We start from the raw sequence: 25418 nt of genomic DNA on the forward strand, positions 1-25418 counted from the left end.
TCTTATTTGGAAGCAGAGATCATAAATAAGGACATTAATAATGTAACAGGGCAATAGAAATGCTGCAAGTGCAGGCCTTTGCTTAGGAATGAATCAGGGCAGTAGCTGCGTCCTGGGCAAATTAATATTCCAGTTGCCCAAACGTTTGCAAAGCCTTTTACAAAGCTGTTTAATTGCAAAAACCAATCCTGGGGGTTCAAAGTGATGTTTTCAACACAAGGCAGCCTCAGCAAGCCTCAGCACAGGCTAAAGGAGAGACCTCCCGCCACACACATACCAAACCCCCAAATCCCTCCCTGCCCCATCAAGCCTGGGGCTCCCCAAACAGCCCCTGCTCCAACTACTGCCTCCCCTGAGCTGAGGCAGCTGTTAAGGAGGTTAACACAGAATCATGTCAAGTAACAAACACCTAGTATTTATTAATAAATTAGTACACTGGAAGGCAATGTTTCAATTCATTCCCCGCTTCCCCCCACTCCCACCCCCTGCCCAAAAGGTAGCACATGCCACCCTAATATCATGATTTCTTCAAATTGAGCATATTACAGACTGTTCATTACGGGAGCATAATAGTTGCAAATATAATCAGACAGACTTCTTACAATGCAGGTTTTTTTTTCCTCTTTTCTTTTAATAAAAAGTGAAGTGTGATTTGAAGAGACTATTAAGACCAGGTAGGGCCTTCAGAGAACCTAACCTATTGGCCATGTCTGTATAAAAAACAAGAGACACAAGTGTAAAAGCATAGCTTGGTAAGTCTTACACCACAAGGAGAGCAGTACCACCAGCGGTTGCCTTCACCTCCCAAAGTCCAGCACCAGTGCTGATTGCAACAATTTATTTAGGGCCTGCTGTTCTCTTAAGTGGCAAGGCAAGAAACTCCTTGTTTGGGTTACATTCGACTGCAGGCAAAGGACCATTTTATAATCTTGAAGGTTGGTGGAACTGAACCTCTTAATTTCATTAAAACACTTCTGCTTTAGCTTATAGGAGCACAATGCATTGTCCAGGTGAAAACCATACAATAAATAACCGTGCTAGTAAAATTTCAGCAATGAATATGAGCTATACAATAGTACATGAAAAAAGTCAACTTGGGGAAGCTAGATGCATTAGAGAAGGTAACAGCAACAATCAGTTTTGCATGGTTTACCATTTACCACTCCAAGGCAGAAGGGAGGTAGCAGGAGAGAGTCATTCAGAATAACAGTTTTGACAGAACTGAAATGGGTTACAGAGCAATCCCAGATTCAATGTATAAGTTACACCAGATTTGTGGTCTTCTATTTCATTAACTGCATTTTAAAGTGCATCGACGGATCTGATTGGAAGGAGAGCAAGAAAAGAAAGATTCAGAAGGGGGCAGAGGGTGCAAAGACTTTAATTGAGCAATAGAGTTAAGGTTGAAAGGTGCAATGCTTGCAAACTGTCCCCCTCCAGAAACCAAGGACACCTCAAAGAAAATACTGGCCATGTATTCTACAACAAAACCTGCCTGCATATTGTCGATCATCTTAACGAGTGCCAAGCTAGTTCTAGCAGATATTCAGAGAGTGCGTGGTGACCGATGCCTAGAGTAAGTCGGGAAGGTGGCTATAGACAGAGTCCAGGAGGGTTTGGCTGGCTTCCTGGCTCTTGACTCCGGCGATCTCAAATAGCCTGTCCAGCTTGTCCTCGGCTTGCGGGATCTCCTCTATCACGTGGAGCTCCTCGGGGTTGAGGATGTGCAGCATGTCGTCAAAGATGGGCTGCAGGTCGCAAGGGTCCAAGCGCACCTGGCGCAAGACTGTGTCCTTCTTTTCTGTGGGAGGAAGGAGGGGTGGGGTGTTAAGAGGCTAACTCAGAAGACCCCTGCTCACTAGGACTTGTTCTCCCTGGAGACCCGGGTCCATTCCCTGCTGCCACCTCTACAGAGTGACTTACCACGAAGAGAAACAAGGAAAAAGGAGGGGGGCAGCATGTGTTGGGCAGGGGAGAAGATAGAGGAGCGAGAACTGCAGCAATGCTGTAGAGCCACCTCACCCAGTATCCTGCTACAGCAAATACAGTATTTAGAAATGCTGAATGGCCAATACTGAAAAGCTAAGGAGAAGGGTGGAGGAGAGCCAAAAAGCCTGAATCGTGGTATTTCGAGTTATTTTCGTTGGATCAGGTTTGTTTCTGCACCAAAGTATGTTAGGTAAATTGGTTGAGCTTCATGTTTCACCTTCGTCAAAAGTTAAAGATTAAACACAGCAAACTAAATGCAGTAAATTAAACCCCCTAAAAACACGGCAAATTAACAGTGATTTACATCGCAAATCACACACTGCAGTGAGCAGGACTAAGGGTGAAAAAAAAAATCAATCTTGAAACCACGCTTTTCTGTTTTAATCTCACACAATAAGCCTTGGGAGGGAGGGACTTCACTTCCAGAGAGCTTGGGAGGCCACGATAACCCAGCACTGTGGGCTAACGCAGCAGCCGGTAGTCAGGGGAAACCCTTCCTTGCTTCTGCAAGGGAAGCTCCAGACATCTGGGCACGCTACACTTCTCCAGCAGCATTTGAAAGAGTTAAAAATCTCTAAAGGCGTCTTCCCTCTCTTATCTATATTACGTTCGCTACCAGGATATTCATCATCTTGAGTCAGGATGTGATAAACACATCCAGAAAGTCCACTTTCCCCAGTTATTTACTGTAATGACGTGATGTTGTCACTGCTCATTAGGCAGCTCTACCGCACTTTCTATGTGCTCTGACTGCAGGGGACGTGCCATGACCGACCTTCAGGCATCAGGCACAGCGCTTTCATCCTCCCGCTCTCCCCCACATCCCCAGCTGATTTTGGTACCTTTGGTAATAAAAGAGCCTGTTCGGCTGAGCGCAGAGGAGCCGCTGGAAGTCGAATCGCAGCGCAGAAGGGGCTCCGACTCGTCAACGAAGAAGCACTTCTTCTCCGAAGGAGAGGGCTCCACGGTGAGGACGGCTGCCTCGGGTGGCTTCGGAGTGGGGCTGGGCGTGGGGCTGAGCGGGCTGGGGTTCACTGGCAGCGCCAGTTTGTCAGCTTCCAGCTGCAAAAAAGATATTGGAAAAAATAACTCATGAGGATGTTATGCAATGAGCCCACGTTCAAAACCTTCTGCATCCCAGTGGGAATTAAGCGCAACAGTAGCACCGAGGCTTTCAAATCCATCCAAGCCCATCCTTGGAAACAAACTCCTCCGACAAACACTGCGTTTGGGTAGCCTCCTTCAAGGTAACCTGCAGTCACTCATTCCTGAAGCCCCCTTCTCCAGAGCCTGCGCCCCACAAAACAGGCACCAGAGGAGAGCTGGAGGTGGAAACCACTGCTGGTATTCAGCACACCACTGTTCAATGGGTAGGAGGGTAAAGTGAGCTGGACTCTTGATAGTATGACATATGCAACCAGAGCAGAGTATATTAACTTTGTTTTCATTCTGATGCTCAGGGAAAAAGTCACTAAAGCCCGAAGTACAACTCTTGAGGGCTAAAGGCCATGATCCTCAAGCAGATAACCCTCCTTCCAGCCTCCCAATAGCATCCCGGTGTTTTGATGGAGCAGAGTGCTGGGTACGGATAGCCAGCTTCAATTCAATCGCACTATGATACCCCTTGTGCCCACAGTAAGAGCTGGTGAGGGTTAGATGACTCCCTTTTATTCTAGGTATGTCATTTCTACCACTCTGTCCTCCACACATGGTTTGGGGAGGGTGCAAGAGCATGAGAAATCCTCTGGACACCACCTTTCCTGGTGGATGCATTTCCCCACCATAACCTCTGCCCAGGAGCACGTTGCTCATGTCCCATCGCTCCCAGTAACACCACTACACAGGCCAAGCAGTGGATTAGAACTGCTCCATATTGATCATTTCACAAGCATAAGACGTAGCCTGGCCCTATGACTTCCTCCAATGTGGAGGTTGAAAGGTGAGAGACACAGCATCCCTTGGTTATTTCCATTGCAGCATGCTTGGTTTATGAGTGCAGCACCATTGAACCATCTCCAGTGGTCTGTGACTCCAGTTTTCCACACGTCACTGGGATTTAAGCTTTCTTCAGGGCACAACGCTCCCAGCTTACACCTGTCCCGTGACAGTGCCGGTGCAATCCAGCGGGATTTTGCTGCCAATGCACCCGAGAAGCAGAAACGATGCTGTCACACATCCCCTCAGAATCATTTAAGGCAACTACGGCTTAACCCATTTTTCGATGTTGAGCCACCCTTCAAGTTAATAATTTGTTTGATCCATCTCGCCTAGGCTCCCGTAGGCACATGGTCAATGCGTTACAGAGCCCTCTGTCCCACCTGACTCAGAGGTTACGGTCGGAAAGGGTAACTGGGACTCGTGTTGAGGACAGCATCAGCTCAGGGCCTTCAGCTTTGCCCAGTTACCCCTGAAGCAAACCGGATCCCCTTCCAAGCCTCTCAACATCACCTTCGGGATGGTAAACCCAAGTATACAGCATTTCTGGTTTCCACCATCCCACAAAGGTTTACAGGTGAGACAGACTTGGGGCAATATCGCAGGTCACCAGTCCATCTCCCCTGCTCTGAGCAGATTGCTCCAAGGAGCATCACTGAATGTTAAACTCTTCCCATCCTCACTCCATCTGTCCCAGAGCAGAATTAAGAGCCATTTCCACACGCAGCCAACTTTCTACTAACCGCTACGCAGTGCCGGAGAATGCAGCACATGCCAAGCGTGTATCCCAAGGTAAATGCTCCCGCTCTTCTCTAAACAAAAGCTCATAACACACAGTAACATTGCTAGAAGCAGCCTTAAGGAAGATAACTTTGTTCTCAGTAGCATCTCACAGCGCTGTCTTCCCTTCCAGAGGGGACAACTAGGCGATTTGTGTTTGCCTGCTTCAGCTGCTGGCAGAGAGATTAAATGCAGCGTTCAGATCAAGGGCTACACTGGGCAGGGAGCTGAAGCACCGTCCCTGCATTGGCAGGCGGACGAAGCTGCTGGTGGCAGCTTGCTCCTCTGCCTCCCCCGGCCGCACGCTACCTGCAGTCGCTTCCTCCCATCCATACAAATTTGCTCCGTGCTCGGGCTACAAAGCGGCATTTGTATACGCTGCACACCCGGAGCGCACGGCTCCGTCGGGCTCCGTCGCGCGCACGGATGTCATTGTGCATTCTTCATCTGCGTCGAGGAATTTGCCACCCACGGATCACATGTCCACCGAGACGCCCATTAGTTCAGATTAAGTTAACATTTCAGCCTGCTTGTGGTGGAATAAAAGGGTTTTTTTCAGCCGAAAATTAAAAGGGAGGATTTGTTCTGGTTCAGCATGTTATGTAATATGCATGGCAAAAATACAAACCAGTGTTAATTCTTAATTAAAAGAATCTGCGTTCTCCTCTAGAATTCGCTTTTCAATACAATTCATGGACAAGAATTAGACTACTGTCATTAACAGGGAAGAAAGCACCAAGCGAAGAACCAGAATAGTAGCTGGATACGTCCCAAGTGGCAATACACTGTGATTTCCCCTTTAAAAATAAACAGACTTTAGAAGTTAGTTTTTCCCCATGCAACCCATCCATTTACTCTCCAGCCACAGCCCAGCTCCTGATCGTCAAAAAGAGCCTGACCAACACGGAAAAATCACCCTGAGGGCATGAAAAAACCCGCTGCCCTTGCCTTGCTTTCCAAGCAGAGGGAAAAACACTTCCCAGAAGAAATGTGCAAGTTATTTGGCGTTTAATTAAACAGCTGCTAAAGCATTCTAGAAAATCACCTAGGGTTATTTCTCATCTGTAGGCGTCCTCGGAGCCCAAAGCATTCCAAATAGCTGAACATTTGTGAGCTTATTAAGCAAAGTAAACAGCATGCTTGAATGGGTGTTAATATTTAAACCAAGGGAAGAAAGCAAAGGGGAACGGCAGTGTTTTGAAAGGCCAGGGAAAGTAAAAGGTTGCTCTGAGGTAAAGCCTGTGGAATAGGTGCAAAAACACTATTAACAGCTTGTGACTCATTTGCTCAAAACCACCGTTGCAAATCTTATTTTTCAAGAACACCAACGCTCGAGCAAAGTGATGGATGCCACCGATCCAGCCGGAAAAAGCCTCCTGCCTGCAGTGCTTTTGCAGCACTGATCCCTGAAGGCAGGAGGGCAATGACGGAAAACCATCGACTTGGGGCTCCTCCAAAGCAAGGTTTTTTGGAGCTACCTTATTTCTCATCTGATGAGCATTAGGGGAGCCCTGTATTTGCCGCAGGGGCTGTATTTGCAGCTATGCACATAGATACAGAGGGCTGTTAGGAGCATCGTCTGCCCCGAGTGCAGCAGGACTCCCCGGCCGGTCCCGAGAGGGGAGAGCCTGCAATGCCATTGCCTGGCGAGAAGTCAATGGTTTTCAGCCTGAAAACCAAGCACCCAGCAGCTCTGATGCATCGGCAGCCTCCTGCGACGAAGCGTAGGTCAATCGCACTGGGGCACTCAGCCAGTATTTTTTTGATCACTGCAGTAAGAGGTTTGCAAGGCTAAAAAAACCTTAAAGGCTCCTGTGTATTCACGGCCGTTTAGGATGCAGGCTCCAAAGGCAACATCTTGGTTGCTAAATGCAACCTGGGTTAGGCCTGGAAGGATGCTCTAAGTAGGACGATTTGAGAGGGCCCTTCTTAAAAGCCTTTGGGGAGTGAGAAAAGGGGATGGATGCAAAAAAAGAGGACATACGCTTGAACGTGTTTTTCTTTTCATGCGACATTTATGCAACTGCCCAAGCACAAACTGCTCCGTTACATCTGGCCAGGGAACAGGTCCACATGCCGCCCTCATAACTGCTCCCACCAGCCCCATTGAACTGGCTGGCCCCTTATTCTGGCGAAAAAGTGCTTGCCTTAATTTTACTGTAGGGCAATAAAAGATAAACCCAGACAAATAAACTGCAAGACTATGCTAACATTAGGAAGGACTGGTTGCGGGAATTGAGAAAAAATATCCTCCTTGGATAATACTTCCTAGTCATGCTTCCTGCAATAACAGTAGTGATAAGCATCATAAGGATCGAAAACCAAAAACAAAAACAAAGCAATCAGCGTGGGCATTGGCAGGTCTCTCTAGCTCGTACTGCATCAGTTCAAAATAACCCTTGAAAGTCATTTATCAACCCGCCGAATCGATCTTTAGAGGAAACGCTGATGAAGAGGAATGCGTTTGTGTTTGCTCACCGAAGGCGATCTCCAGTGAGCTCGTGATCGCCGTATCTAAGTGACTCAGGCAGCGGCGTCAGGAGTCTGGTGTCCTCAGCCGTGGGAGGACCGAGCACCGGGCGCTTCTGCGAACTCAAACAGAACCAACCTCGAGGCAAACACCCAGAGCTCGCCTTCCCGGCGCCCACAGCCGGGGACTGGGAGATAGCAAGAGGAGTTTGACGGGCTGCTGCCCAGCTCAGCTCCTGCCAATTCCTGCCTGCTTGCTAATGGCCCCAAACACACTGCTCTCTTCACTCGTCCACAGCAAATTTAGTTTTGGCAAGTGGGGAGTTTAGCCCCTAGTCCTAGACTTCTCCTCACTGAAGCTTTGCATTACTCCTTAAATTCAGGAGCAGCTTTTAAAAGCATAGGTCAGGCCTATCATCTGCAAAGTGAGAGAAGACAGCCATGAAACAGCTGTTCTAAGCACTGCTGGAGAGATTACTAATTGCACTAATGCAGAGACCTCGCGGGAGCCCTCCGTGAACACCAGCAGCCAGCCAAGCGCCCTCACATCGACGCAAACACCAGTCCCACCATATACTGACTTCCTGAATACCCTCCCAGGAGAAAAAATAAATAAAAAAGCAGCAGGGCTTTGCAAGCAAAATGGTGAGGAAAGTCCCCAAACAAAGCGCTGAGCTCGGCTGCTCAGTCCCGCTGCAGGGCCAGGCACACGGGGCACCAGCGAGCCCCGGTCACAGCTGCACCTGGCCCCAGAGCATCGACCACGCTGCCGCTGGGCCACGCGATCGGGCGATTTCAGCCGGCTGAACTTCGGACGAAGCCGGGCCGTAAAACGCATTTCGATATTGCATTAGCCGGGCTTTGAGCAAGGCGCCAGCAGAGCAGCAGCTGCCGCCGGGGTCTGGGTCAGGTTAGTCTTCTTGCCCAACCCAAACGCAAGTGAAACGGCTGCTATTTTTAAAAGGGGAAAACTAGCAGGGGGCTGCAGTCAGAGGAAAAACCTCTCCGGGGCGGGGGCAGATTTTACAGTCACTAGGTCAGGTGGCCATGCAGTTTGCTGCACACCGTTTCAAGGGGGTTAAATTTAGCACTGAGGGTGCTGTTTCCTAGATTCCCTGCGCCAAGATTACACAGCTTACACCATCCCTATTTCCAGGTTTGTTACGCCTCCGTATGGGACTCTGCAGGGGAAAAAGGAGGAGGAACGTCCAGGAAGGCTAGCAATGCCCTGGGAATGCTAGCAAAGACCTCATGCGGGAGGAGGACCCACCTAGATGAGCAGCTTTGCGCTCCGCTAGTGGCACAGTTTTTCTATTAAATGGGATTGTCACCTCTGATCAGTGCTCTCGGTGGCCGTGTCTAGATTACCTGTGACAGCAGGGGCAGCTGGCGGGGTCACTGAACGGGTACGCTCCAAGAGTGATGACAAACCTTGTGTAAAGCCCTTAAATGCAAGTTCCTAAACAATACCTTAAAGGAGGAACCCACATTCCCTGGCCGTTCTCTGTTTCAGCGACACGGAGGGTCTCTACGTCATTCCTTCACGGCACCGGTTGTGTTTGGGGGCAACATTTATGGCTTAATGTCTTCTGAAGGCAAAACACCCTTTCCCCAGGTACAAAAATCTTACAGAGGTTGCAGAAAGACCAAGCAACAGTCTGCAGGTCCTGGAGAAACACGCTCCCGTTATTTTCCTGGACTGAACCCAAGGCATGAGGAAAACATGAAACCCCTAAACCAGACGGATGGGAAGGGAGCAGCACCAGGACATCGGATGGTGCCAGAGACACATCAGAGCTAAGATGCCACCCAGATGTAACAGCATTTCCTCTAGCACTCTGTTGCCAGCCGGCCCCCATCCCTACGCTGACCCATAGCCGCGGTCTGGCTGGTGGATCTTGCCTGAGGCAGGGATCCCACTGTTCATGCTCTCCAGTTGACACTGGGACATTTTACACAGAATAACTGAAAGCTGAGAGAAAAGAAAGTCCATCACTTCCCTGCCAGGGCTCGTAGCTGAGAAGACATGTCCTTGGGTGGAGGAACGACCTTTCTCCGCTTTCCCACAGCGTAGGCGGGTGCTCCAACGCCCAAGGGTGGGGTGGGAAAGCAGAAGTGTCCTCTGGGCTTCCTTGGTTTCACTGGCCATGTTTCCAAAGAGCACTTGCCACTGGTATACTGTGTGTGGACCCGGGGTCCAACACTTTGTAAAGCAGCCCTGCGGAACAGCTACTAAAAAATTGAGTCTCTTGTGTTCTAGGAAGAGGAATACCTAGTCTGGGGAGTTGGGCTGGATTTAGACGTTGGCTAGATACCGAGACCAAAATGCAGCCATTTTGCAGAAGAACCAGATAAGCACTTCCCCCATCAGCCCTGGTGATTTGTGGGTCTGATGCTTCTCAGAATAGGAGATGGTGCCTGTATGAAAGTTTCTGGTGGTTTTTTTCCTCTCTACGAATTTGTCCAGTCACTTTTTGAACTCAAACTTTTAGCCACAATCTCTTGTGGCAAGGAGTTTCCCAGGTCCATGATGAGCAAGTCGGTACCTCTTTCTGCTCCCTCTGACCCCTCCGCTTTCTAATTTCTTCTTATGCTTCTAAGCCCTCTGTACTGGATGCGATATATAGCGCCCAAGCAGACGTGGCCACAAACGTGGGGAGACCCCAAATATAACTGTGTCTACTATAAAATTATATTTGTGTTCCTTGTACATCCTCCAGGCTCGTTCAAACGCACGGTTCACTGAAAGTCAACCCACAGCTTAGAGCGAGCCTGCCGGAGAATAGCCAAGCTCCTTCTTGTCGCCCTCCTCTAGACTCTGACCGATTTATATCTCAACTTTGTGCCAACAGACAGTTAAAATGTTATGGAAAACCAGAAAGGAAAGTTGCATGCAAACTCCAGCCATCTGCCTCAGCATTTCATAGCCCTGCCCTCAGACGGGCAGCACCCCGTGTCCAGTGTCCTGCCGTGAACCTCCCGAGAAGATCTGCGCGGTGATTTCACCCTCTCCCCACTGCTGGCTGTTTTAAGTTAAGGCAGCACAAGGCAAATTAACCGGCCCAGCCTGGTTCTGCTCTGTAAAAAGAGGAAATCAAGCAAGTCATTCCTAGACCAGGAGCCTGACGCAGCCCAAATTTTGTGCTGTGCTTGAAGAACGCCACTCAAGGCTCCTGACCCCAAGGTTTTGACCTGCGAAAGAAGAAGTAAAGGCACAAGAGGCGCTTGCAACAGCTGTTCGCCTACTTGCAGGACAGCTTCACACAGGGCTTTCACATCCTCTTCTCCTCCAGCCCCCCTGGAAGGGGAAACCACACAGCTGAGGTTTATGCAGGACAGAGCCCCAACAACAAGCTTTCCTCCGACAGATCTGCTGATTTACGGGATTGACGGCAACATGCAATTAGCCAGGCGCTATGTCTTGCTGGGCTTTGGGCTGCAGCATTTTCAATTCCCCCTACCACCTGCCTTCCCTGTTTATTTCTTAGCTTACTCTGAACGCCCCAAGCAAGCCTGTTTGCTTCCCTCTATCAGTTCCTTGGAATACTTTAGCTAAGGTCAGTAAAGCCATAAATAAAGAGATAAGAGATTAAAGCACTGCTCGTGGTAGGGCGCTTGCGGCAGCACCAGCAGCGAGCCACGCCAGGATGGCTGCAGCCGGGAGGACGGTGACGGACACTGCTTGGCAACCGGCACAGCCTTACCGCCAGCACACAACCGCAGGCGAGCTTATCCCCAAGAGACCCCGCTTGCACGACGTGCCACGCTCGGCTTTTCCACCTCTACCCCGACAATTAAGGACTGCAGTTTCCAGTGCAAAAGCCATCTTTTTCCCCTCCCTCTTTTTTTTTTTTTTTGTTGCCAAAAACACTAGTTTGGGGTATGCCTGGGCTGGCTAGCATCCAGATGTGCATGCCGCTGCCCCCTCAGCCACCCGTCCGCCCCAGCGAAGCATGCCTGGCAGGGACTTTGCAGAGCTACTCCCCACCGCGGAGATGAGCTGCAACCACACTCGCTGCTGCCGCCAGCACTGCGGGAGCTGCGCCAGCTCAACACACCCCTAGCTCCTTCCCGCAGCTGCCCTGCTCTTTGCGTTTTCTGCATCAGCGACTACTGCAAAAACCAGCAAAGTGATTCAGAGGGCTAATCCCGTTTTAACCTAAATTCGGTCAGTGTGAGGTAGAACCAGCATAATCTTTCAGGGCTAAAAAAAGCCACCAAGCATTCAGCAGAGCTCTTTACCCAAAGGAAGGTGTTTGTGCCATACACCATAATGCTCCAGAGACTTGCATTAACTCCCAATTCTTGAATTATCAGCAGTTGTAAATATTTATATCCTGGAGCCCAAAAGGCTTCTCTGTGAACAGGACGCTACAAGAGAGCGGCTTTGCCTTGCAGGTCTCTCAGTCTGAGGACTGAAAGCAGAAGGTGGCCATGGGGACGCGATCTGCTGCAAAGGCAGTGGCTGCAACAAGGACCTCTGCTCAGGTCCAGCATGAACTCGCTGATTGAAAGCGAGCCTGAGTGTCTCGGCAGCAGCAAGCAGAGCAGACTGACCTGAAATGGCCCTAAATGGGGCAACGGCCCAGACTTTGCACAACGAAAACCTTAATTACTGCCTCTGCGCAGCCTCGGGCCCAGACCTCACACCCTGCAGCTCTTTCCCAGCAAGTCCAGACTAAAAACCCGAGAAACCCCCGGACGCCGGGGCTCTCCCTGCAGCAGGACACCTCCCTGCGCAGCAATCACCGCAGCACCTTGCTGCCAGCGCAGACGCTGCTGTGCTTGGACACATGCATTTCAAGCCTGATTTTTCTCCCTCCTTCGCCTTGCACCTTTGGCAGGCAGCAGCTTTCTGCAGGAGAGGGGAATTTCCATGCATTTTCTAATACTGGTTCCCCGAGTGCTCCTGCAGCTCATTTACATGCACGGCACCAGCAGCCGGTTCGCCCTCCCTCGTCCCCAGGGCTTCACGCCATTAGCTGTAGGAGACACATCAGGCAGGTGAGCAGGGAAGGAGGATGCATATATTTGCATAGATAAAGGAAAAAAAAAAAAAAAGAAAAGAAAAAGACAACCTCAACATCTGCTCCTGGCATTTAGCAACAGGCCCCCCCGTCCGTTCACGCCACTTCGGTTCATGCCGAGTCTCGTGCTCTGGACTGTGGTGTTGCAACACAGCCGTTTGCACTCGGCTCGAGGGCCCCATTTGCCTTTGCACCAGGTGCTTCCCACAGCTTTCCGCACCTCTCCCGCTGCGGCCCCCAGGTTATTCCATCTCCCGGGGTTTTATCACGGTCTTCATCGAAATGCCAGGATCTGATTCAGGGAAAGGAGGTAAACAGGCTGCAGCAGGATCATACCTTGCAAAAATGCACTGTGCAGCCATGTCAAATCCATACCCAGGAGTGCTTTTTAGCTTTAACATTCCACACACCACTTCAGTGCAATAACCAGCCTGGTACCTTCAGGCCAGAGACACTGCAGAAGAACAGCCACGTGCCAGATTTGCCTTTACAGACACAACATACCCCAGAAAAGAAGCTTGGAGCCATTAACTAGGTCAGCCTGGTGGCAATTTTGCTCCAGAGAAATACAAGCATTAGGCCTTGTTGCATTCGTCACCTACCACCTGACTGTCACCATTTCCACCAGAAAGATTAGCATGGGCATGCCTGTGTTGCCTCACTGAGGAATCATAGGAGAGGAGTGAAATGCAAGTGCTGCTAATGCAGAAGATGGCCAGCTCCCACCATTCCCCAGCGGAAAGGCCAGCAGGTGGGTTATGGGGATGGAGGCTGGAGGAAGGATGCACACATGCGACCTAGTTGCAGGATTGAGTTTTCCACCATCACAGAGCAGCTGTTAGAAGGTGATTAATAGTCTAAGCTCATAAAAAAAATTGAATAGGGAAGGAGAATGCATCAGTTTAGGTGTATTTGTTAAAAACATACCCTTTACTGAAGCAAGCACTGTTTCTACAGTAGGCAGCCTTAGGCTGGTCTGCAGAAAAGATCAGTGACCCAGCGTCGCCCACTTCTAGGAAAGCAAATCAAAGCTACAGTAAGAAAGTGTCAAGTGGCATTACAGATTGCCAGCCTCCAGATGCTGTTGGATGCTTGGGAACGTAACATGTTGTTTTAAAAACCTCTTCCAGGATGACTGTTCAGGAAATTTTATATTGAACAACATTTTGCCACACAGCATGTTTCCTAGGACCTCAGTCTTCCCTCATCCAATGTAACTCGCTCTATCCCATGTGCCATTCTTCCATTTTCAAAATGCTTTACTATGCAAAGGAATGGAGCCATCAGTCTCATTATTTTTTGCTGAAGGGCTGGCTGGAGGCACCTTCATGCAACTCATCATATGTCACCGTTCAGGCCAGTTTCCTGCATGCACATCCCCTGGTATTCGCAAACATATGCAGGTTGTTACAGCAAAGACAGTGCTGTCAATATGCTGCTTTACTACTGCCTTTGTACTCCTAGGCAGCTAGCTCAGGACCAAGCCCTGCTTGCTGTATTGGCTTCATCATGCTCCAAACTCCAAAGTTTAAGGTTTCGAGTCTATTGAGATTCTCGGAAAGACGGAAGTTGAACACTTGAGCTGACATATTTCACATTCAAATCCTAGTAGAGAGAAAGCTTTCAGTCACTCACAAAAACACCCGTCTCCGAAGGGCTCAATGGCATTTCCAAGTGGTGACTGTCAATTCTTTGACACCTTCCACCGAGACAACCTGATTAGCCACATGCTCCTCCCCTTGGACAGAGTTTGTAGGATTTCATCCCAAAGGGCTAAAGGTTTTTTCAATGCAACTTTTCAAATGCCTGGCTGAAGAGATGCCACAGCTGTTCCTCTAAATCCAGATTTTAAACAACATCCAGAAAAGCTACAGTTAAGTATCCGCAAGATTTGGGTTTGCTTATTCTCAGAATCATCTGTTCCGATTATTGGATTTTCAGAAATAAGGGCACATGTCTAATGCAAGCAAATGGTTAGTGGTTATTCAGTCACCAGAAATCAAGTGCCTTGACAGATCACACTATAGAACCTAGCTCCTAAAGGTCGTCATCCTCACTTTTTTGCTATTTGAGAATAAGCACCCGATATTCTTGCCCGAAACAGACAGCAGCGTTCAGGAACGTTGAACACCGCACAATCCTTCCACGTTGGTTCATTAGGTATTGTGCTGACAAACAAACCAAACCTTTTATCTGCTGCCCTAGCCCTAGCATTTTACTGTGGTATTATTCAAAGCCAAAGCAGTAACCAGGAGAACAGAGAGTTTACTACCTGCTCAAGGAGACGGAAAGGACACCATGTCCTTTCAACACAGCACACACTATGGAAGTTTCATACACACGTGCGAGCCACGTGCAAGGTAATTTTCTCTGCCTCTCTCTTTTCCTACAGCTTTGTCTCAGGCTTTTCACTTTGTTTTCCCATCTTGGACACACACACACAAGAATTGGAGCATGGTACAAAACAAGAGAGCTACATACTGCTTAATTGCTAGGAATTTGAAGGGAAAAAAACAACCCACGACACAAAGCACACCTGTTAAACTGGAACAGGAGCTGCTTCACGGCTCGCAGACAAACCTATTCAAAAGGACGCAGCGCTCGGTACACAAACAATTGGTGGGATTACAAGGAGGCACCAGAAAAGCAAGTCCAACAGTCGCAGAAATGCACGTGAAAACCTGTAATTCTGCACTAGGCTTGTAAAAGACCGAAATGTTCAGCACACAGCTGCATGCTAAGACTGCAAAAACAAGTAATGAAGAAGGGGTGACATAGTAAAGCCACTGGAGCCCCTCCAAGGAGGCAGCTTGGGATGGTCCTGCCCCAGCAGCAGGGTTTGGCAATGTCCTGCCCCAATAATACTCTGCCCCACAAGCTCTTACACAGCAACGAAGGGCTTCCTCATCAGGCGCACACACGTGGCAAATAGAGGTTTGTAGGTACGCACTGCCGTTTGCTTCCTTTTGGGTGAAAGTCAGTTTGAAAACCAATGGGAAATATTTAATCAGCTGGTTAGCTCTCCCTTGATTGCCATCGTCCATCCATATATTCTCCTATTGACCTCCACATTCAGAATAAGTCCCATCCCCCACATTTATTAGTTTTTCTAGATGATCACCGAATTGGCATACTTTTGATTTTTGGCTCTGCTAAGAGCTAAGGCTAGGGGTAGCCAAAAGAAACCAAAAAGGTGAGCATGGCAAGAGGCTGTCAGAGCACTCTTGAGCTCCAGAAGTTCACAGCATGCTGAGAACCTGGTGCAGGAGGGGACAACCCTGGAGGGCTTCAGGAACAGCCAAGCACAGCCAGACCCTCCACCTTCGAGAGACACGGCTCTTCCCCTACTGCCAGCCACAGCCTTGGAGGGACCAACTTGCACCACCCCAGCAACGAGAGCTCAGCGATGCCTGGCCTTTCCTTAAAAAAAAAATCCTGAGGGATTCAGGGGCAGTATTTAAGGGGAAGTTTAAAAAAGGAATACTTTTTCCTCCCACCTCCCCAACACAAAGGTTCAAGTATGAGATCATTATGACGCCAGACTCCTCCTGGTGAACTTCAAGGCTGCAAATGAACCACTAAGTGCTGTACGCAAATGCTTGGCCAAAAAATGACTTAAATACAAGTCCCTGAGAAGCTCTGTGGTGAGGTGGGGTCTGACTGCTTGATGGTGAGTTAACCCAGAGTCTCAACCTGGAATCACCCATCCAAGTGCTGGCCCCAGTGAGACAGAGCTCACTAGTGCAACACATCAGACAGCATTATGAAAGGGTATTTCTGTAACATTAGCATCAAGACAAGCCCCACGTTACCGTAGTGGTGTCTTCCATCAGGCCCCTGATCTTCTCCACCACATCGTTCCGCCTGTGCTGGCGCAGGGCGCTGATGAGCTGGGCAAGGCTGGCTTCGGGCCCGCGGATGGTCCAGTGCTGTAAGGCCGCGTAGGCCCTTTCGTGATCGGCCGTGTAGCCGTTGGAGAAAGCCGCCACCTCACGCTCGCTGGCATTGCACAGGAATTGGTAGATATCCTTCCACTGGCTTCCAACCTGGGCTGCCACGAGCTTCAGGATGTCTATGCCTGTGGGACAGAAGAGCTACAGATAAGGCACAGTGGTTTCCAGGCTCGCAGCCTCCCCTCATTTTATACCTTTTCCACCCCCTAGATGGATGGGCACACACTTTTTTTTTTTTTTTAAATGACTTTTCATTAGCAAGAGGGAGCTGCTTACCACTATGGGCTGCAAGGAGCTTGGCAGACAAGCAGCTTCCACAACATGCCCAAATGCTTTTAACATCTACAGTATCAGTTAAGAGTGTTTAATCCATCCATACATGCCAGTACAGGCACACTAAAATCACTAAAACCAACTGCGTAGTAACTGATGCCTACAAGCTCTTAAAGCATGTCACATTTGATGCAGAAAAACATACCCAAATAGCCCACTACCCCATCTTCACTTCTTCTCAGGAGAGAAGGTGTGAGCATAAGCTTGGACTAAAAGAGCACTAATCACTCACGCCCTGCTTTGCAATAGCCTGTTTTTCAGCAGCATAGAAAACAACAAGTTTTTAGCCCCCAACACAGGCAGGCCCATGAGGCTGCAGGAACACAAGGATACCTCTCCAGGGAGACTTCAGCAAGAGACAGCAATGTGCTCACCCTTAGACCTGTATCAAAGCTAAGGCTTTGAATAGAAGCTGGATTAAGAGATGAGTCACTGAAGCATCTCTATGAAGATAATATTTCTATAACAGGGGGTATCTATTGTAGTTATAAGCATATTTAAAACCGCTTCTGATGCGGACCCAGTAGAATGACTCATGTGTACGATGGAAGACTCACAACCCCTGCATCAGAGAGCAGTTTTACAACAACAGAAGATTTGGTATGGGATTTGAAGAGTACAAAGACAGAATTTTCCCCAGATCTCTGCTACCAAGCCGTTGAGACACACTGGTTCAAGACGATGAGGTTTTTTTCCCCTGAAGCTTTAGGAGCAATGTAAACAGCACACTTGTCCTTGTGTCTAGTAGAGGTCAGGAGTTAAGTCTTCAAAGGAAGCCACCGCCTCTCTTCACAAGAACCAATTAGGCATATTTTACCAAGCTAAAGAACGCCTCTTTCAAACCACCATATGAAGGGTCAGCAAAAGTCATCCGCACAAGAAGCTCAATTTTTTCAGAGACTGAAAAATTCTGAAAATTTTTTCAACTTCAAAATTGAAAAATTCAATTGAATTTCAGAGATGTTGCCACATCTCAGGTTTCCTCATGAGCCAGCACTCTTCCATTACTACACAGGCTATTTCTTCTTCCATCTACACACCCTACATCTGTGTCAGCAAAAATTGCTGTTTACAGAGAAACATTTCATAGCCCTAAACTTTCCCACAGCTGCAAAAGTTAGCAACTTTAACGCAATTTAGTCCAATCTCCCAAGTGCACCCTCTAGTCTGAGCCCCAAGAGCATCAAACCATATTTTTCATAAAAAAACCCACAGGCTTATCAAAACTGCCGCGTAAAGACATTTGTGTTTACTTACAAGGTACAAACTCACATAGCGTTTTCCAGCAGTCATAACCCTACTGAGCTCAGAACATCTAAGCTGGTACTCAACCCACTTGATAAACAGAAATGCTAACTCATTTAAATACATGCCATATTTTGCATATTCCTACTCTCCTCCCACCATAATGAAAAAGAATTATATATATCTCTGGCAATGGGTTCAGTGCAGTCTGGGCTCTGCTCAACTCCCCCTTGCAGAATTTGGCCACACTCATCACTTAGAGGAGCAGGTAGCCCCTGAAAAGCCTTTGCATGCAATATCTCACCAGAAATCAAGGGTATTTGAGGCCCAGTGTTTCTGGCAGACCTTGCCTACAGCTAAGCCCACCAAACCAGCTTGGGGGATGCAACCCGTAAGAGCAGCGAATGAGTCCTGCGTTAGTGTTATTCCTGGCACATGGGGACTTGAGGCTCTCGTGGATGCTGTGAGCGTGTTGCTAACACATTCCTCTAATCCTCTGCACAGACGAGGCGGAGCAGTTGGACTAATGCGATCTACAGAAACATTCACGCTGCCTAGGGAAGCTGCGTTGGCAGCCACACATTTAAATCTGCACAACACATTTAAATCAGCAAGTTACAGGTGTTCAACCAAGAGTCCCCTCCGGTGCAGCGAGAAAACACGGAGATTAAAACCCGTATTTGGAGCATGACACACACAGCCAAGGGGTTTAAAAGGAAAGAGCTGCATCACTGAGCTGCTCCTCCAGCAGCTTCAATCTCAGGCTGACAGTCAGCAAGATGAGGGGTTGCTTCCCCAGCTCTGTCCTCAGGAGCCAGAGCCACAGGGTTTGATTTTAACTATGGGAAGGTTCAGAAAAAAAAGCCTTCCTCATTATTCAGAATAAGCCTGAAACAAAGAAAATGTTCCCCAGCATTAAAGAATAAAAAAGGGCTGTGAGATATGCTATTGTGCTTTATGATGGGTCTAATTATCTGAGGTACATAAAAATGTTATTACCCATAAAATTTCAACATGCAGATGCCGGCAGCTGTAACAGGAATTAAGTCTCATCTTGTTAACTATTCCAGTTACTCTCACAAAGACCTGGCCGTCCTTAGCTCAAGTCGACACAGATAACCCACACGCTTCCAAACACAACCCAGGCCCTCACTGCCAATGCCTTTAGATCCGGGCACGCTGTCAATTCTGCACAGCAAGCTACACACACTTCAAATTACGCTGGCAACTAAACCATGGTGAACTACACCCTGACTAACCCTAAATGCCTTTGGACATTACAGACCTATGTTTTAGAAAGCAGCATGTAAGCAAAATTGGATTAAAAAAGACACACATCAATCCTTCAAACTATCAAATTCAACAAATTTTGGCATACAAGCAGCAAAACACTAAGTGCATTTCATCTTTTTTAAACTACTAGCAAGAGAGGATTTTCTTACAGCCCCCCAAGGATAACAGACTGCAGTAGTCCAGGCTCACGTGGCTGCAGTACAGACAAGATTCAGAAAGCCACAAGCAGAAGAACGGCTCGTTTATGCAGCCAACATGCTTTTAATTTCATCCTTCAGCACGGAACAGAATAAAGCTAAATATGAAGGTAGAAAAAGAGCTCTGCCTAACTTGTGCACCAAGGTAGTGAGAGCTATGCCAGGAAGGATAAGCTGGTTTGGCGCTACTCATTTATTTACAAACCAAGGCAGAGGTGCTGAGCAGACACTCGCGCGCGTGTTGCTCTTACGAGATAAAATAAGCCAAACAGGGAGGTTTTTGAGAGTGGAGGGGAGGAAATAAGCAAAATAAAAACCAAAATACATCTGAAGCTTTCATAACAGTGTCGTGTTCCCAGTAAGTTCAGTAAGATTTCACTCAACCCGGTGTTCAGCAAGGAGAACGAGACAATCCCTTCCCCATATCAGTTACGGTCTCCAAGCGTCAGCCACCTCCAGGTCCCTCACAACAAGAGAAGGTGCCTCCACTCATCCTGCGACAGGGCGAGATGAAGCATTGGAGCTGGGTGGAAGCTTTGTCCATACCCGCTCCTGCGCAAATCAGTCATCCAGAAGCGTTAAAACATAATTGCTTTTTTATGACCCCACATAGAACACAGACTGCCCCGGAAAGGAAAAACCCACGTAGTATCTGCTCCTATCTACGTGTTTAATGCTTATAAACCCCAGTATTTATAGTTGCTGTAGAGGTGAGGCAAGTTATCAGTTCGTCAGAACTTGATTTACATCGGTATATACACATCAACACAGTATTTAGTCCTCATGTTCTCAAAAAAGATTTACAACACAAAGCACTAGAAGTCCTCCTGACGTTTTCAAGTTTAGTATATTTAATCACACAATTCAATAAAGTGTAACGACAAACATGTTTATATACTTTGGCAATAATATTCCATGGCATGAGAATGCACCACACAGTAGAGAACTTAATGATGTATAATAACCAGAGAATAAACTTTCTATTAAGAACAGAGTTGGAAATTTTTACCTTAATACTCCAAGAACCTTAAATTAGCTTTTCTGCAACTATTAAAGGAATTTAAGCCCCGTATGTTCACTACATCCACTTGAATATTGTGCAAACAAAACTCCAAAGAGATATGGAAGAGATGGACTTGAGTACAGATTTGGCTGGAGTCAATTGGAAAACCATTACTCCCTCTGTTCTGAAAAATAAGGTTAAAACCATTACATGACAAGTTGCTGCTGCACACTGCCAAGTATTACTGCTCAAGCCATTTACAGTAACTTAATTCACTTGTTCAAGACTAAAATAAAATGGTAATGCTTATAATAGGCTTACAGTCATACTATTTCCATATTTCCAGAACCCTTCCAAAATTACTCCGCAGAGTACTAACAGTGTCACAGCTTCCAGTTTTGATGAGAACATGTCCATAGATGTTTATCACATGCTTTTCATTTCACTTGCTTGAAATTTGTGTTTGTCTGTTCTGGACATTGAAGTGCATCCCATTACGAGTACGCAAAGGGAAAAGCCACAGCTCCACCTGAAGCCCCGGGTCTTCCCCACCCACCACTGTTCTCTCAGCTACTTGGACATTTTCCCACCACACTCATCTGAACACTGAGGCCAGAGGCAACTCATGAAGCCTTCAGAGCCCCAAAACCACAATTAAAACCATTCAGCTCTGATGGGATGGCACTTTAACCCAGCTGTTCCACGTTTCCCATGGTCACAGCCACATAAGCACAAAGCTAAAGAGGTTCTGAGCTTGCCAGTAACTAGGAAATGTCCAAGGAGACCTTGCAGCCAGGCTGAGGCCACAGCCTGCCCTGCACTCGCATGAGGAAGGCTATGGACTCTCCCACCACGTCTCCCCAGACCATCTCAGCTCCCCTCCTTCATCCCTCCTCTTGCTGCCGCTGTAACGAGAGCCCAGAAGAACAGCACTGGGAGAGCTGGCTCCTTGCTGTTTATGGAGCAGGTGATATCATCTTCTCTATCACCATCATTTTGGACCCTATTTATTACCTCCCTTTGGAGGACACTGGAATTAAACAGGAACAGCCCTCGCTCTGAAGTCACAGCTGGTATCAGACTTACACCTGCAATTCGTTCAGCAGAACTGCGTATAAACCAGCAGGGTCAACTTCGGAAGGATCTAGGACATCCAGGCATGTCTTGGTTGAAATACGACTCACACAAATGCCTATTTAAACACTGGGATGAGCTACATCAGGTAACGACCTAATATTTTAAGGTCATAATGACCCCTGAATGCTTATGCAAGGCAAAGCTCTTCAAAGAAAGCAATTTAGTTAGCACTTTTACTATTAGGATAAAAGTGGAGATTTTCTGCACAAACTTATTATTATGGTGTTTAAACTCAGTATTTAAGCTGTCTACTATGAAATTGCATTGGTAGCACTTAATGAAAGAGGTCTTCAGTGCAAAAATAGAGGAGGAAAAAAAATGCCTGCAAAGAGATGGCTTATCCAGAGTTACTTCAGAGTTGCTACAAGAATGCTGGTGCAGGACAAAGCCTCCATGAGATCACAAGAAATGTTCATGTGAGGGTAGGACGGAGGTGGCTTTTCCCCCTCAAAACCAGGCTCCCAGCTAGTAGCACAGAGCAAACCTCTAGCAGCAGTTAATCTGGAGCAGCTCAGACCTCACTGCAGGCTTTTACCTGCTTGCAGGACTGCTTTATAGCTCCGGACGCAGTGTCCCAGGGCTCAGCAGAACTGTTAGCAACCAGGCAGCGCTGGTACTGCTCCTACCCATGGGGACAGTGCAGCTGCACCCCGGGCTGTGCCGCTGATGGAAGGGTGAAGAATTCCCTTTATAAAGCCAGGACCAAGGCCGACATGTTGTGCACAGGTAAATCCAAACCCCGAGGGTGTAGACGCACGGGAATGCAGGCACACCCAGGCACATCTAGAGTAAACCCTGCAGAAAGCAAACAGACAGTCCCACTCCCAGAGGGCAGAGACCAACGGGTGCCTGCACAGCCATGCAAGCAAAAGGCACCACTGAATAAGCGCCCAGTGAAAATACACTGCAAAAACACTGAGCTGCATGGAGGATCTTTGTGGAGAGAAGTCCAGAGGCAACGGCATGGTTTCTAACCTCCAAGCACGTTGCTTTGGCAACTCCACATCCCGTCTCCACGTCGCCTCCCTCCAACCTTTCCCATAAAGGCTATTTTGCCTGCATGACCTGACTTCCAGTTGCTTATTTATTTTGAATAGGGTTAAAGATTTTTCCCATCTGTTTCCAACTTCTTTAGATATCTCCCGCCTTGCCAGGGAGCACAGATTTTGGCTCAAACTTGCCTTGAACCGAGCGGTCACTCATTCCATTCATAAAAGTCACTTAATTGGTCATCAGACAAGTGCGCGAGACTTGTTTGTGCTTTAACGACTCTTGAGCTCATTTTGGACAAGCCTTGCTTGTCTCCCGTAACCCTGGTATTTACGGGTGGGAAATGAACTGAATTCTCTGGCGATTGTTTGGCCTCAAACAGGGCAAAAAGCCAGCGCTAAGCAGAGCTACGACCAGCAGCGCCAGCACGCACGTATCTCAGTTTGGTAATACCTACAAGAAGTCAGTTCTGTTTTCTGCCATTGCTTGTTGATATCTTCCAATGAATTAGAAATCAAGTGGAAGAGTTACCCCGCCAGAAGGCTACATCTGAGCACCTGACAGCAGATACGGGAAAGTCAGAAGAGCCTAACCACAGAGGAACTTTGGTTCCTACCTCTCCCCACCCTCTCGCAAACAAAAAGCATTCATTATTTTCATTTTCAGAGCTCGAGGCAAGTGTCACTTGATACTTGAAAAGTGCTGGTTGAGAAGCAGCCTTCTTTAAGGGCAATCTCGTGTTTCACGGCCTGCACAGCTGTCCCAAGACACAGCATGAAGGAAAGGGTTAACACAGCTTAAGTGCCAGCCATCTTGTTCAACTGCGAAGGAAAGCCAGGGAGATCCTACCCGACCCATGGCAAACCTGGTATTACATCTGCCAGGCTGCAAGCCCCTTCTGCCTTGTACATCAGCACCACCATGGCCTCCCATAAGGGAATCCTTAAAATTCATCTCCTTTCCTCTGCTAAAAAGTTAACTCTTCACCATTATTAGATCTTTGTCATACCTGTGGCATGAGCACGTGGCACCATGTGGGGTGACATAGCCTGACACAGTCAGGCTGGCTGGATTCTGACATTTGCAGAAGCCTTGAGGATTAGATATCACGGGTGGAGAGCAAAGCTGAGGCAGACACAGGAGTCAGACAGGAAGACTGCGGTGGAGATATAACCCAACCCTTTCCTACATTCAGATAACAGCTTCAGTTGCTAACTGAACTCTGTTCTTGAGCTCATCCCACCTACTACCTCTGAATATCCTACTGACTCATGTGAAACATAGCCATAGCAGGCTATTTTTACCTTGGAAAACACACCAAAAACCTACGTGTACAACAGAGCCAGGAGGCGACAAATCCAAACTCCAATTGTCAGGACACCACAGCTTGGCAAGTCTGGGGCTTAAAAAATCCTAAATCCCTGATGCAAGAATCTTCCCAAATATGAAAATTTCACCTTTGAGACTGAGTGAGTCAAAAAAAAAAAAGATTCTGTTGAAGACTCCCTGCCCACACACAGAGATATATTTCAGCTCCTAAAGAAGGAGCTTTGCAAAAGGTGCAATTGAACAAGAGCCTTTGCCCGGATAGGAGAAGAGGAGGCGTTTATGGAGACGCATTTAGAGCAGAGTGCTTTGCTAGTTTTTCCCACGGAGGACAAGTGCTGGTGTCAGATCCTCCCAGAAGCTAGTGATTCACATCCTCAGCATGCACTGTCTGGGTGACAAACCACTGAAGGGTGTTTTTTTTTGTTGTTTTAAGAAAAAAACAAGAAATCTTGCAGAGCAGGAAATGGACTCCTGACAAACACTTCCCACATGCTCTGGAAAATAACTCTCTGCAAGACCAGACAGTCAAGGAAGGCTTACAGTCAGCCACCGTGTGGTTAAGAACATTTTTAACCCCAGGGACTCGATGGACAGCACGAGAAGCAGTGATGGACAAGCCGGGCAGTAGTCCCCCTGCGACAGCTCTGGGACCTCCCTCTCATCCTGCACTACGTTGAAGTCACCGCTATCATAGCACTGAGACCATCACTTTTGGTTCAAAGCTCCTGAAACCCATGTGAGCTCCCACCTGCCACCACTGGAAACTCTCCTGGCAGGTGCCTTCTCTGCCCAGACTCTGCAATGCCCCAAATAACAGTGTCCAGATAGACTCACTCTTTTTAGGTGTAAAAGGGAACAGCCAAGCAGCTTAAGCATTTTATGGAATTATTAAATTTTAAACAGCTTTTGTAGAGGTAATCTTCATAACTCTCTCGAACAGGCTGGTAACCCTTAGCAAACAAACTGTTGCAGCCAGGGTCATATAAACATCCAGCTAGGAACAGATGCCAGCCCTAGGATTAAATTTACCTCCTGAATTTTTCCTAGATGAAGCCTTGGTGAGCAGGGAAAATCTGCCTTGTTACTCGAGGAGTTATGTGCTAGAGCCTTACAGACATGAGAAACCACAACCTTCCCAACACAGAAATAAGTACAGGATTTCAAGAAATTGGCAGCACATTTTTCTCCAAGGGTAACTGTCTTCTCCCAGCAGAGTTACTGTGCCTTAGACATTCAGCCTTACCACAGCAGGTGAGCACAGATCCCTTAATTAATGCAGGTGCCACCTAGCATTTTTGACTGCATTTTTTTAAGCAGATTTTGGAGCAAATGTGCTATCTTCCAAGACCAGGATCGCACAGACCTGCACACATTGCGGACAGATGGCTTGCGTAGCAACGCATATTAAAAGTGATCAAGCACCAGTCTTCAGGCCTGCTAATGCAATAAGACCCAGGAACAAGATATAATAAACCTGCACTTGATTAGGTTTCCCATCCCCTAAGCAGAACACCAGTCTCTCTTACTTGCATTTTCCAAGGCCTCCTTTTACCACGAAGCCTTGCTCAACTCGTGCACGAGCCCTTTGGAAACTGCACAGCTTCCCAAAAGCTCAAGGATGGATTCGGCCCAACATGCACGTGCTGCCTTTGGGGCTGGCCACCTCTAGCAGCACGGCCACCGCTCCAGCTGCCTCCTCCACGCTGGCAGGTTCCCACTGCAGACTAAGCAGCTGGCT

General features: G+C 47.9%; 1 protein-coding gene across 1 annotated transcript in view; it reads right to left on the reverse strand.

The window, feature by feature from the left end:
* Positions 1-394: 394 nt before the first annotated feature.
* Positions 395-25418, reverse strand: part of TNFRSF21 (TNF receptor superfamily member 21) — a 41529-nt gene continuing 16505 nt past the window's right edge. The window contains exons 4-6 of the mRNA XM_064508329.1: positions 16013-16278; positions 2832-3051; positions 395-1801 (exon numbers count right to left, since the gene is read on the reverse strand). Of these exons, the coding sequence (XP_064364399.1) occupies positions 1572-1801; positions 2832-3051; positions 16013-16278 (716 nt within the window). The 3' untranslated portion in view covers positions 395-1571. The remainder of the gene's footprint in view (positions 1802-2831; positions 3052-16012; positions 16279-25418) is intronic.

Source organism: Dromaius novaehollandiae, chromosome 3, assembly GCF_036370855.1.
Source record: "Dromaius novaehollandiae isolate bDroNov1 chromosome 3, bDroNov1.hap1, whole genome shotgun sequence".
Classification (NCBI taxonomy): domain Eukaryota; kingdom Metazoa; phylum Chordata; class Aves; order Casuariiformes; family Dromaiidae; genus Dromaius; species Dromaius novaehollandiae.